General features: G+C 33.2%; 2 protein-coding genes across 2 annotated transcripts; one reads left to right on the forward strand and one right to left on the reverse strand.

The window, feature by feature from the left end:
- The first annotated feature begins 3,717 nt into the window (after positions 1 to 3,717).
- On the forward strand, positions 3,718 to 8,324 carry LOC143583613 (putative beta-glucosidase 41). The gene is made up of 13 exons (XM_077065869.1): positions 3,718 to 3,848; positions 3,909 to 3,975; positions 4,068 to 4,126; positions 5,126 to 5,201; positions 5,297 to 5,368; positions 5,475 to 5,562; positions 5,638 to 5,893; positions 6,567 to 6,682; positions 6,782 to 7,005; positions 7,104 to 7,135; positions 7,219 to 7,321; positions 7,946 to 8,054; positions 8,126 to 8,324. The coding sequence occupies exons 1-13, from the start codon at positions 3,720 to 3,722 to the stop codon at positions 8,322 to 8,324; spliced, it is 1,530 nt and encodes a 509-aa protein (XP_076921984.1). The 5' UTR covers positions 3,718 to 3,719.
- A 1,106-nt stretch (positions 8,325 to 9,430) lies between these two features.
- Positions 9,431 to 12,261, reverse strand: LOC143583614 (uncharacterized). The gene is made up of 4 exons (XM_077065870.1): positions 12,153 to 12,261; positions 10,608 to 10,749; positions 9,864 to 9,957; positions 9,431 to 9,782 (listed from the first exon to the last, which is right to left on the reverse strand). The coding sequence occupies exons 1-4, from the start codon at positions 12,254 to 12,256 to the stop codon at positions 9,454 to 9,456; spliced, it is 669 nt and encodes a 222-aa protein (XP_076921985.1). The 5' UTR covers positions 12,257 to 12,261; the 3' UTR covers positions 9,431 to 9,453.
- Positions 12,262 to 12,474: the final 213 nt, after the last annotated feature.

Raw genomic sequence — 12,474 nt, forward strand, 5'->3', positions numbered from 1 at the left:
TTACAAACAACAATTCACTACATGGACTTGTGTGTTTATCTACTTATTTGTTTACGTGCATTAATTTCAAGTGATTGCCTCAATAAGTATGATCATACGCTCCCCTTTACACTCAGGTCCATTGTATCGAGTGAAAAAGGGACCTCATTATCCGAGTACATTGGTTGTCCCCAACTGGAAAGGACCTTCGTTTGTTCTTTACACTCATGACCATTGCTTTGAGTGTAAAGAACCCTTGCATGCGCTGTAGTTATAATTCTCACAAGTTTCATGACGTATTATATCAAACTGTGTGAACTCACCAACTATTCATATAGTTGACATTATTTTATACATATGCTACAGCTACTGTTAGTAGAAGATAACACTCGGAGAAGATACTAGACTTAGGTTATTCAAACAAATGGCCACATTGCTTGTTGTAATTGTTTTCCCTTGAATTATTTGTTTAAACTTGCGTATTTTGAAGTATTACTGAATTAATGATAATATTGTCACGTAATAGTGTCACATGTGTTTTGAACAATCTGTACGTCACACTCAGGCGTTTCCGCTTTAGCCGGGGTGTTACAAGTACAGGCAGACGTCTATCGATAAACGCCTTCATCACAAGTTGTCTAAACGTTTTTTTGGACCTTATTAGGTGGTGGAAAGAATTGGCCAATTTGCTTATCATTTAGCTTTGCCGACTACGTCTAAGAGTCTTCCATGTTTCCGTTTTAAATGAAAGCTATGGCACTGAGGGTTCTGATGAACCTCCTCCGGTTTTTGCCGATGACAATTCACATATTTTCTTGAAAGTATCCTTCACAAGCGTAAGAATGATGAAGGCCATGTGGACTTTTTAGTGAAATGGCGTAACAGGGACGTCTCAGAGGCTTTGGGAAGACCGAGACGCTTTCGAAATGGAATATCCTGACTTTCAACCGGACCTCAAGGACGAGGTCGTTTTGGGGATGGGAGTAATGATACAAGCCAGCCGGCCCAAATTGTTGAAGAGACGGGTCAACAGATCAACACAGGTCAAAATATTAAGATGGGCCGACAATCTATTCCAATTAAACGGGTTTCTCTTAAACTTCTTGATTAAGTTAAAAATGGCTTGGCTTGCAAGAAAAGTTATCTTTTAAATCTATCTTTTACTTGTTTTCCTTATTGTTCTAGAATTGTTTTATTTCCTATGTTCATGCAATCATTTCCTATATATTGTAATTTGGTTTTGAGAAAATAATAATCAGAAAATTGTTTTAACTTTGGTTTCTCTTCTTCTCTTTTGTTCTTAGAGCCTAACCCACTCTACGGGTCTCTATCAAAACCTGTAAAAATAACGTTGGTGCATACACAATCCATCGTCGGTACGTACGTCCAATACAGAATGTGCTTTCGATGCTCCGTTACATGCATACCAAAATGGCTTACACATCTGGTGCCAAGGTTCTCCCTAATGCAACGTTACGCGATCTGGCACTTGTTATGCATATGCTTTCAGGTTGCCTTGTTCTCGTTTGTCTCTCAAACGAAAAAAATTGAGGGGATTGATGAAGAAAAGACAGCTCGTATGTTTCCAGTGGCTGGCCCATTCTCTTTTATCTTTTAAACCATCCTGACCCGCTCTCTTTTATCTGTTGGCTCATGCGGACCCGCACATAGCATATGTCCATTTTAACCCTTTGACAATATTAAATAACTCATAGCACCCCATAACAATTTACTAATTAGTCCAAACTAGTATTTAGATTCGCTTTGCATCAGGTAGGTGAAAGAAATAAAACCGTAAATGTTTCCTGAAATATCCGACAATCGTATAAGAGAAGCTAATCGACAGTACTCAAAACAAAAACGAAAAGGAAAATATGTAACAAAACTATAACAACATCGTAAGTCCCAAGATGAATCTTTAACAATATGAGATCAATACGAACACAATGTTTTGGCGGAATCTAAACACCGTAATATGATATCAATATGAACACAATGTTTATGCGGAATCTAAACACCGTGGTGATTCAAGAATAACAAAAATATGAATAATACGAAGAGCACGAAGTAACTTCAATGTACACAATTATAGTGATTAACCGTCTAGTACATAAGTTGAGAATAAGATGGATCTTTAAAATGGGCTCTCTTCTCTTTTAACAAGTCCTTCTCTATGACTACTAACCCCGAAAATGAACTACACATTAAAATTAGGGGTGTTCAAAGTCGAATATCCGGACTTTCAGATATCTGAATTTTGGATATTCGGACCTTTCGGATAGTAGATTTAACTATCAGAATTCGAAATTTCATATATCCGATCGGATTGTGAACCGGATATCCGAATATGCTAAAAAAATAACAATTATGAAAAATAAAATTAAAGAACTACTTTTAAAAATATTTCGGTTATCCAAAATATCCGAAGTATCCGAAAATTATCTGAAAAACTATACAAAATATCCGAAAATTATCCAATATATTCGAAAAATATCCAAAAATTATCTAAATTATCCGGAAATTATCCAAATTATCCGAAATATCTAAAAGTTATTAGAAATTTATAAATAATATTAATATTTAATAATTAAAAAAATTCGGATAGTTCGGGTATCCGAGCTATCCAAAAAAATTTTAAATCACTATCTGAATCCAAAAATTTGGATATCCGAGATTCGGATATCCGAATTTTCGGTTAATTCAGATTTGGATTTTCAGATATTTCAGATACGGATACGGATTCGGATTTTTTAACACCACTAATTACAATATATAAGGTAAAGTTTACTAGTTTGTGGCCCAACCCGATAAGAAAACCTGTTTTTAGAAAACATGTATTAAAAAAACATTTGTATAGTGAATTAAAAATCAGGATATAACCAGTGTAATACACGTGTGGTTAAAATAATGCAACAAAAAAGTTAAATTTAATAATATACATGCTAGCATACCTTATGGATTCATAAGATATAAATCATGATAAATAAAATTTTATAATTGATAAATATCTAAAAACTTCATTTAATATATTTAAAGTTATATTTGTAACTTTATTAATAATTCTATAAATGATAATAGTATTAGTTAGGTAACTAGTTGGGTTGAATGACATATGAAAAAATGGTTTTGTTTTGATAGTATATGTAGATTAAGTGGCTGTTTAGTTGCCTCTTAACGGTCATTAAGAGGCTATCTCTTAATAGTTTATAACCTCTTAATGGTTAAGAGGTTGCCATGCGTCAGAATGGTTAAGAGGTAACCATTAAGAAGGAGTCTCCTAACCATTCAAATTTAAGGTTACCTCTTAGCTATTAAAAGACTATGAACTATTAAGAGGTAGTTTTTTAATGACCATTAAGAGATTATCAAACAATTGCCGGAGATACTAAAAATTGATCTCAATTCAAAAAAAAAATAATCAATTATGTATATTTTTGGTAATCTTTTCTCTAAAGTACATTATTTTCATTTAAATTTTCAACTTAAATATGAAAGTACAATATTTCCATGATAAGGTTGGAACTTGGAAGTCTCCTTGTTTCAATATTAATCGTACCCTTTCAGTTATTTATCATCATTCCTTATCGTACGCGTCACCTCCACGCACCAACTCATCCTTCCTTTATATTCCTACATTATTTTAACATTTTAATTATTTTAAAATTATTTAATCCCATTTATTCTACATGACCTTCATAAATAAATTTCGTCCAACTAACTACTACGACCCATACACACCCATGAGACCCCTTATTATTATCATTCTCTCTTTGTTCATCGCAACATCTTTGTTCATAAGATCACAATCCACTAGCCGAACCGACTTCCCGGACGGCTTCACATTCGGAACTGCTTCATCTGCTTACCAGGTTTTTTTTTTTTTTTTTTTTTTTAAAGGCATTTGATCATCAGTCGTTTGTTAATGATAGTTTGAGGGAGCAGTTGATGAAGGGAATAAAGGAAATAGTATTTGGGATACATTTTCAAGGTTACCTGGTAATTAATATTTAATAATTAATCTAAAGTTTGTTTTTGACTAATTTTAATGGTTTTTGAGATGAGATTGTAATTCATGATTGTTTGAATAGGGAGGATATTGGACTTTAGCAATGCGGATCAGGCGGTCGATCAATATCATCGCTTCAAGGTTCGGTTTTGCTTGAATTGTGTGAAAAGTGAAAACTTAATGTTCAAGATTGAGATTTGATTCCTTACTTTGTTGTTTATGCAAGCAACCTAATTTGAAATGGTTGTCATATTGGTAAGCTACCAAAAGTGTATGTATGACATTTTTTCCGCCCTATCATACGGTTCGTATGATAACGAGAAAAGGTCATACGAGCCGAAAGACTTTTATTAGAGTCAAATCATTCATTTCTTTAGAAATAAAAGAAAGTTATACGACATGTAGGACTTTTTCGTCCTATCATATGATTCGTATGTCTATAAAGATGACCCATGTGACCACTTTTCGCCCTACAATATTAGTCGCATGATAGGGTGAAAAAGGTCATGAATTTTATCGGTCAAAAAAGTCATACGGGCTGTGTGATTTGGCCCTCATGCGCTTGTAGAACCTACGTCTAACAAAAGACCACTTTCACCCTAAAATATGGCCATATGATAGGGAGAAAAAAATTCGGGCTTTTATTGGTAGTCACATTAGTCATTTCTTTAGAAATAAAAGAAAGTTATACGACTTGTACGCCTTTTTCATCCTATCATGTGATTCGTATGTCTATAACGATGGCCCATATGACCACTTTTCGCCCCATAATATTTTAGTCGCATGATAGGGTGAAAAAGGTCTTGACTTTTATCTGTCAAAAAAAAAGTCATACGGGGTGAATGATCCGGCCCTCATACGCCCGTAGGACTTTTCTAGCATTATTGTGCGCCCGTATATAAAAAAAAGTCATTGCTTTTGCTGGTGGTCACATCAGTCATTTCTTTTGTCAGTCAAAAAATCAGGCTGTATGATTGGCCATCATGCGACATGTCTAACCTTTTTGGCCCGTTTTACTACTTTTCACCATGCAATGCGGCGCATATGACTATAATGGCGATATGACACGTCGCCGATATCTGCTATTATTGGTATCTGTATAACGGCTGCCATTAAAGTTTACGATTTTATTATGATCAGACGGATATCGAATTGATGAAGGATCTGGGAATGGATGCTTACAGATTCTCAATATCTTGGTCAAGAATATTTCCAAGTAAAGTGATTATTAATCACCTTAAAACCATATGGTATAATGTCAATATCTTTGAAACTTGCGTATGAACTAAAATGTGATTTTGATTCTAACAGATGGAACAGGCAAACCGAATCCACAAGGGATCGAATACTACAACAATCTCATCGATTCTTTATTGGAAAAAGGTTCATTCTTGATTAAATATTAACCATACAAGTTATAGCATACAAATACGTATGCGAATACATTATCTGATATTGGTACATGAATGTATATCTCTATATCTATCAGGAATTCAGCCTTATGCAACTTTGTATCATTGGGACCTTCCACAAACACTTGAAAACGAATATGACGGATGGTTGGACACTCGAATAATGTAAGGAAGTCAAATATTTATTTAAAGTTGTTTATGTAATGAACGTGTTTACAAGATATGTTTTTGTTTTTGTAGAGAGGATTTTGTGCATTATGCATTTACATGTTTTGAGGCATTTGGTGATAGAGTGAAACACTGGATCACATTCAATGAGCCTCACGGATTTGCAATTCAAGGATATGATTATGGAATTCAAGCACCGGGACGATGCTCCTTTCTCTTCCATTTGTTCTGTAAAAAGGGAAAATCGTCTGATGAACCGTATATTGTGGCTCACAACATTATCTTGTCTCATGCTGCTGTTTATCATGGATACCAAAAACATTTTAAGGTATTTCTTCTGCTCTTCTGGTTCTTGAAAAAAATTCAATATTGGTACATTATTGGTGCCAGCTTTGACCCGTTTACTTAAGAAAACGGAGTAATTTTAGGTTAATCTTTGTGTAAAATATAAGTTAACTAAAAATGAGACAGTCCGACCCATTTTAGTCAACTCGCTAAAAAATGATCTTTTGATTTGAACTCATTTGACCCTTTACCTGGCCGACCTGACTAGTGACCCTGCCCATTTTTATTCAACTCACTAGAAAGTTATCTTTTGTCTTGAGTTTTGACCCCTGATCCGGCCCATTTTAGTCAACTCACTAAAAAATGATCCTTTGACTTGACTCGTTTGACCCTTTGCCCGGCCTGACTCAACCCATTTTAGTCAACTCATAAAAAGCGCCCATTTGATTTGAACTCGTTTGACCCTTTACCTGGACCGACCCGTTTTAGTCAACTCTCTAAAAAGTGATCTTTTTAGTTGAACTCGTTTGACCCTTTAGCCGACTTGACCTGACCCATTTAAGTTATTCATAAAAGGTACCCATTTGACTTGAACTCGTTTAACCCCTTACCCGACCCAACCCACAAATTTTACCATATTTGTTAACAGTATCTTATGAAACCCGAAATCTTTCTGAACCATTATGAAATTCCTAATCAATTTATACACTCTTTAGGAACATCAAGGAGGTATAATTGGGATATCACTAGACATAAAATGGTATGAACCGTTCTCCGACTCTGATGAAGATCAAGAAGCTGCAGCTCGCGCAATGGATTTCGAACTCGGCTGGTAATATTATTAACAATATTTCAAACACAGTAGAAAGAAATATTACTTTCAGGGTAAAAATACCAATTTCACCGTGTAACGCAGATTAAAGTGAATCAGGTTTCTTGATCCACTTTTACTTGGAAACTATCCTCTTTCTATGCAAACAAACGTAGGCGACCGCCTACCTGAAATCACTTCCGAGGTTTCAAAGTTCATCATGGGCACCTTGGACTTTGTTGGTGTCAATCATTACACCTCATTATACGCTAAAAATGACAAAACGCGTATCAGAAAGTTTATACTGCGAGACGCATCCACAGATGCTGCTATCATTACATCAAGTAAAACTTCATAACCAACTCATAAAATGTAAAAGATAATAATATTAATAAAAATGGTATTTTGGTACTAATTTAATGGTTTTCTTTGTGTAATGCAGCTTCTAGAAATGGAGAATCTATTGGTGAAACTGTAAGTCAGCAGTCTTTAATTAAATTATAGAATCTTGATGAAGAAATTAAGTAGAAAATAATAAAATTTAATATTATTTGCAGTCGGCTTCGAGTTGGTTACACATAGTGCCATGGGGATTAAGAAAGCTAGTTGTGTACATCAAAGAAAAATACGGGAACCCGCCTGTGATCATCACTGAAAATGGTAACTTTGACTTCATTGACTTGTAAACGGGTCAAAATAAGGTCATATTTTATCTCTAACGGGTCAAATGAGAAACTAAAAAGAAAGTTGGTCAAATTATATTATATTTTATCTTTAACAGGTCAAACGTGTTAACTAAAAGGAAAACGGGTCAAACGTGTAAACGAAAAAGAAAATGGGTCAAATATTTAATCGAAAAGGAAAACAGGTCAAATGTATAAACTAAAAGGAAAACAGGTCAAATGTGTAAACTAAAAAGAAAACATGTCATGTGTAAACTAAAAGGAAAACGGGTCAAATCATATTATATTTTATCCTTAACGTGTCAAATGTGTCAACTAAAAAGAAAACAGGTCAAATGCGTAAACTAAAAGAAAACAGGTCGCATGTGTAAACTAAAAAGAAAACGGTCCAAATGTGTAAACTAAAAGGAAAACAGGTCAATTGAGTACACTAAAATAAAACGGATCGAATCAAATTACATTTTATTTTAGCGGGTCAAATGTGTAAACTAAAAAGAATGTGGGTCAAATGTTTAAACTAAAAGAAAAACGGGTCAGCGTGTAAACTAAAAAGAAAACAGGTCAAACGTGTGAACTAAAAACGAAAACGGGCCAAACGCAGGTATGGATGACCCGAACAAAGCGCGTATAGAATTGGAAGAAGCACTTCAAGATGAAAAGAGGATAAACTTCCACAGGGACTATTTATCAAACCTATCAGCTGCTATTAGGTGCTCAAACATTAAATTAAATTAGTTTTGTAAAATGTGAGTTAAAATGACTAAAAATTCAAATATTGCAGGGAAGACGGGTGTGACGTGCGAGGCTATTTCGTGTGGTCATTACTTGATAACTGGGAATGGAACTACGGGTACACGGTTCGGTTTGGACTTTATTATGTTGACTACAAGAATAACTTGACAAGGATCCCTAAGTCTTCAGTCAACTGGTTTAAAGATGTTCTGAAATCTGAGGGTTATTTAAATCCAACAGCTGTATAGATAATCTTACAATTTGTTATGTACAAGTTGTATGATATCTTTATAGAACATGCTTAGAGAAAGGCCTATGTTTGCAGGGGAGCAACATAGAAATGTACATGTGAAACGTTACTGTACTTTGTTTTATTTATTTATTTGAAAAGTCGAAAAGAATTGGCGCTTTGTATTAGTGATTACTCTTTATACAATAGTAACCAAGTTTTGAAGTTGTTTCAATCAGTTCATTTATAAAATATTTTGTTCCAATAATGTCACTAAAGTTTTCTTTTTGTTCCAATCCTAGATATTTTACCTGGATAGCAGGCTATTTAGTTTTTTTTAATAGTTTGACATTGTATAATATTTTTTATTAAAATTGAAAAAATTAGTAAATATTGACAAAAAAAATTTTTAAATTGCGAAAAAAAAAATAGTAAGAAATCACCTTTCTTTTAAGTTACAGTTTTTTCCTAAGAAACCACCACTTTTTTAGAAAAAATTTCAAAAAGATAGTCAGGTGATATTAAAATATTTAATAGTAATTAATTAATTCCATAAAAAAATAGGAACATATTAATTATATTGTAATTATTTGCAATTTTTTTTAGATCTTTTTGTTGTAAGTATTTAGGTTTTTATTTTTTTCTATTTTTATTTTTTTGCAATTTTTTCATAATTTGAAAACTATTTTTCTCAAATTTTAATTTTTCAAAATTTTAAAAAATATTATACAATGTGAAACCATTTTAAAATAAAAAAAACCTAGATAACCTGCTATTCATGTAAAAAATCTATTGGAACAAAAAAGAAACTTCAGTGACCTAATTGAAACAAAATCTTTTATTAGTGACCTGATTAGAACAATTTCAAAATTTGGTTACTATTCTAAAAGAGTCCCTTTGTATGATCCATAGATGTTATGTAGATACAAAAGGCGTGAAGCAAAATTTCAACTCGATACAATTTTCGACTACAAACGAAACAATGATAGCAAACAGAAACTGGATAAGAAATAAACGCAAACTCCGCTTAAAACTAGACAAAAGCGTACAGACATAAAACCAAAAGTTATTCAACAGTCATTACAAGATTCAACCAAATTGAACGCAAACAGTCATACGTTATTCGCTCCATCAGCATGTTCGACAAATTAAGAGCGCTTAAGGACCACCAAACTGATAACCATGATCGCGAGGCCCATAAGACTGGCCCCGATCGCGGTTTGCTCCATCGTTATCCCAGCCGTCCCATCCGGATTCACCGACACCCCATCTTTCGGTGACCCCCCAAAAAACGACTGAAATGTGTCGGACAAACTGTTCATCATATCAACAACAGTAACACTTATCTTCTGCTTAATCTCCTCCACATAATCCATAAACCCTTTCCCAGATTCGGGTTTAGATTCACCCGTTGCTTCTGTCTTCTCCTCATCCGTCGCATCAGATTCATCTGAATCCATTTCCGCGAATGCAACATCTGCAACCACACGATTACTGTAATCGTTCGTTTTGATGAAACGTAACAAATAAAAGGTTGAAAACATGGACAGTGGCTAACCAGTTTTGTGGGTCTGCAGAAAGTTAACGAGGTCCGGGTTTTGAAGAACAGCATTCCACACATTTGGATCAGAAGCAATCGATGCAACAACAGTCTTGTAAAAGGAAAACATTAGATGTCGCTATTGCATAATTGAATAGAGAAAACAACAAAAAGCGGATTGATTTTCTATTCGTAGCAAAATGTGTATTTGCTACTATCATTAGAAACTAAAGTGTATGCATGGATCAGTTTGGGTCGATTTTGAGCTCTAACCGAACCAAAAACTGAAAATTTGGTTTCCTGGTTTTTAAAAACCATTTGCTTTCGTCTTTTCAGTCTTCAGTTCTTATAATCAATCTGTTTTGAATTTTTCGGTTTTGTCATCTAAGGCTTGAAAATTTTATGCATAAATAAAAAGCCCATAATAATGTATTTAGCCCTAAAAGCTTTGTGCCTTAATGATTTTGTTAATAAAAAATTAATCAAATATTTACACAACTGGAACTAAATATTTTGAGCTACACAATTTATTAAATTCTTAAAAACTACCAAAATTCAGTTTCTCGTTTTTGTGTTTGGTTGATAACAAAACTAAAACCAAACGAAAGATCGTTTTTTTTTTTTAATCTCGGTTTTCTAAAAACTTAAGACCAAACAAAAACCACAGATCAGTTATTTAAATAAATCAGTTTTTTTGGTATTTTCAGTTTAGGTACGGTTATTCCAGTTAGGTTCGAACTTTAGTTAATGAGGCAAGCATACCTGAGCTTTAGGGTTTTCGTTAAGAAGCCTAAAAGCTTGAATTGCATTCTTTGACGGTAACGGAGCAACCAATGTTTCACTAACAAGACAAGGTTTAGTCTCATATTCTGATTCTGACGTGGCACTTGGATGCAGATAAGTTCTGAACAAAAAACAGAACATAAAAACATGATATCATACACATGAATCAAGTTGAAGACCACTAGTTATTAACTTATAAAACATAACACTCATATTATAATCATGATAAAGACTTTAGTTAACTAACAAATATCGAAAATATACACATAAATCATGAACTATTGTTCTAAAAATCAAGTGTTTTTAATCAACCAAGATTCGAGATCAACTTAATCAAATTCCATATCATTAACAGAACTTTATTCAAAATACACACATGAATCAACAACTATTGTTCCAAAAATGAAGTCTTTTATTTAGTCAAAAGATCAACTAAATCAAATTCCATTCAATTAACAGAATTTTATTCAAAATATACATATAAACCAAGAACTATTATTATAAAAATCAAGTTGTTAATCAACCAAAATTCAAGATATTCCATATAATTAACCAAAAAAATTTCAAAATATACACATGAATCAAGAACTAATGTTAAAAAAATTAAGTCTTTTTATCAACCCAAAAACCAAAATCAACTTGTTCAAATTCTATACAATTAACACTTGAAAGTCAAAAACAAATTACACAAACTACTTTGTGGGCCATTGAATAAACCACAAAATCTAGTAATCATATTAAGACTTTAGTAAACTTACATATATGCAAAATACACACATAAATCAATAACTATTGTTATAAAAATCAAGTTTTTTTAATCAAACCAACAACCAAAATCACCTTAATCAAATTCCATATCAACACTCATCATAGGAACAAATCACTTAAAAGTCAAAAAAAAATTATAAACAATTTGTGGACCGTTTAAAACCACAAAACCTAAACTAAACAAAACATGTCACAAAACAGAAAAAACAAAACATAAAAACATGATACTATACACATGAAACAAGTTAAAGAACATTAATTAACTTATAAAACAGAGCATTCAAATTATGATCATGTTAATCACTTTAGTTAACTCTTAATTCTTAAATAAATATACAAATTATACACATATATATCAATAACTAATATCATAAAAATCAAGAACCAAAATCAACTTAATCAAATTCCATACAATCAACACTCATCATATGAACAAATCATTAAAAGTCAAAAAAATTATAAAAACAAATTTGTGGGCCATTAAAAATTACAAAATATAAACAAAAAAAAAAGAACATAAGTACATGATATTATACACATAAAACAAGTTAAAGAACATCAATTAACTTTTAAAACAGAACATATCAATAACTATTATCATAAAAATCAAGTCCTTTTTAATAATCCATGAACCAAAATCAACTTAAATCAAATTCCAAATAATTAGCACTTGTATGAACAAATCACTCAAAAGTCAAAAAAATTATAAAAACAAATTGTGGGCCATCAAAAACCACAAAATCTAACATAACTCACTTCTCAAGAGCATAATTAAGATCAGAAGTAGCCTGTCTGGCTTCCTGCACACTCGGCGCGCCACCGAACACAAGCCGAGGCATCATCGGCTCGCCGGGTTCCATAAACAACTCATCCTCCTCCACACCAGCAAACTCCCACTCCTCATCACACACCTTCTCAACCACCGGACTCATATTCCCTTCATTACCACCATTAACACTCAGTTTCAAATCATCGGAATTCGATACCACCGACGCCACCGATCGCCTGGCCGCCGACACAACCGGTTTCTCACCGCCGCGGACGGCGGTGTTGAACACGTTTATTCCGGCGACCTTTG

This window comes from Bidens hawaiensis, unplaced genomic scaffold (genome assembly GCF_021521415.1).
Source record: "Bidens hawaiensis isolate Kalapana, Puna unplaced genomic scaffold, B.hawaiensis_p1.1 tig00032471_1, whole genome shotgun sequence".
Lineage (NCBI taxonomy): Eukaryota > Viridiplantae > Streptophyta > Magnoliopsida > Asterales > Asteraceae > Bidens > Bidens hawaiensis.

Excerpts from the sequence above, each read along its gene's own strand:
- LOC143583613 (XM_077065869.1), top strand. The coding sequence starts at position 3,720 with ATGAGACCCCTTATTATTATCATTCTCTCTTTGTTCATCGCAACATCT. Across the intron at positions 5,202-5,296 it reads TTGGTCAAGAATATTTCCAA|ATGGAACAGGCAAACCGAAT; the intron begins GTAAAGTGATTA and ends TGATTCTAACAG. Across the intron at positions 7,322-7,945 it reads TGTGATCATCACTGAAAATG|GTATGGATGACCCGAACAAA; the intron begins GTAACTTTGACT and ends GGCCAAACGCAG.
- LOC143583614 (XM_077065870.1), bottom strand. The coding sequence starts at position 12,256 with ATGGAACCCGGCGAGCCGATGATGCCTCGGCTTGTGTTCGGTGGCGCG. Across the intron at positions 10,750-12,152 it reads CTTAATTATGCTCTTGAGAA|AACTTATCTGCATCCAAGTG; the intron begins GTGAGTTATGTT and ends TTTTTTGTTCAG. Across the intron at positions 9,958-10,607 it reads ACGAAAACCCTAAAGCTCAG|ACTGTTGTTGCATCGATTGC; the intron begins GTATGCTTGCCT and ends TCCTTTTACAAG.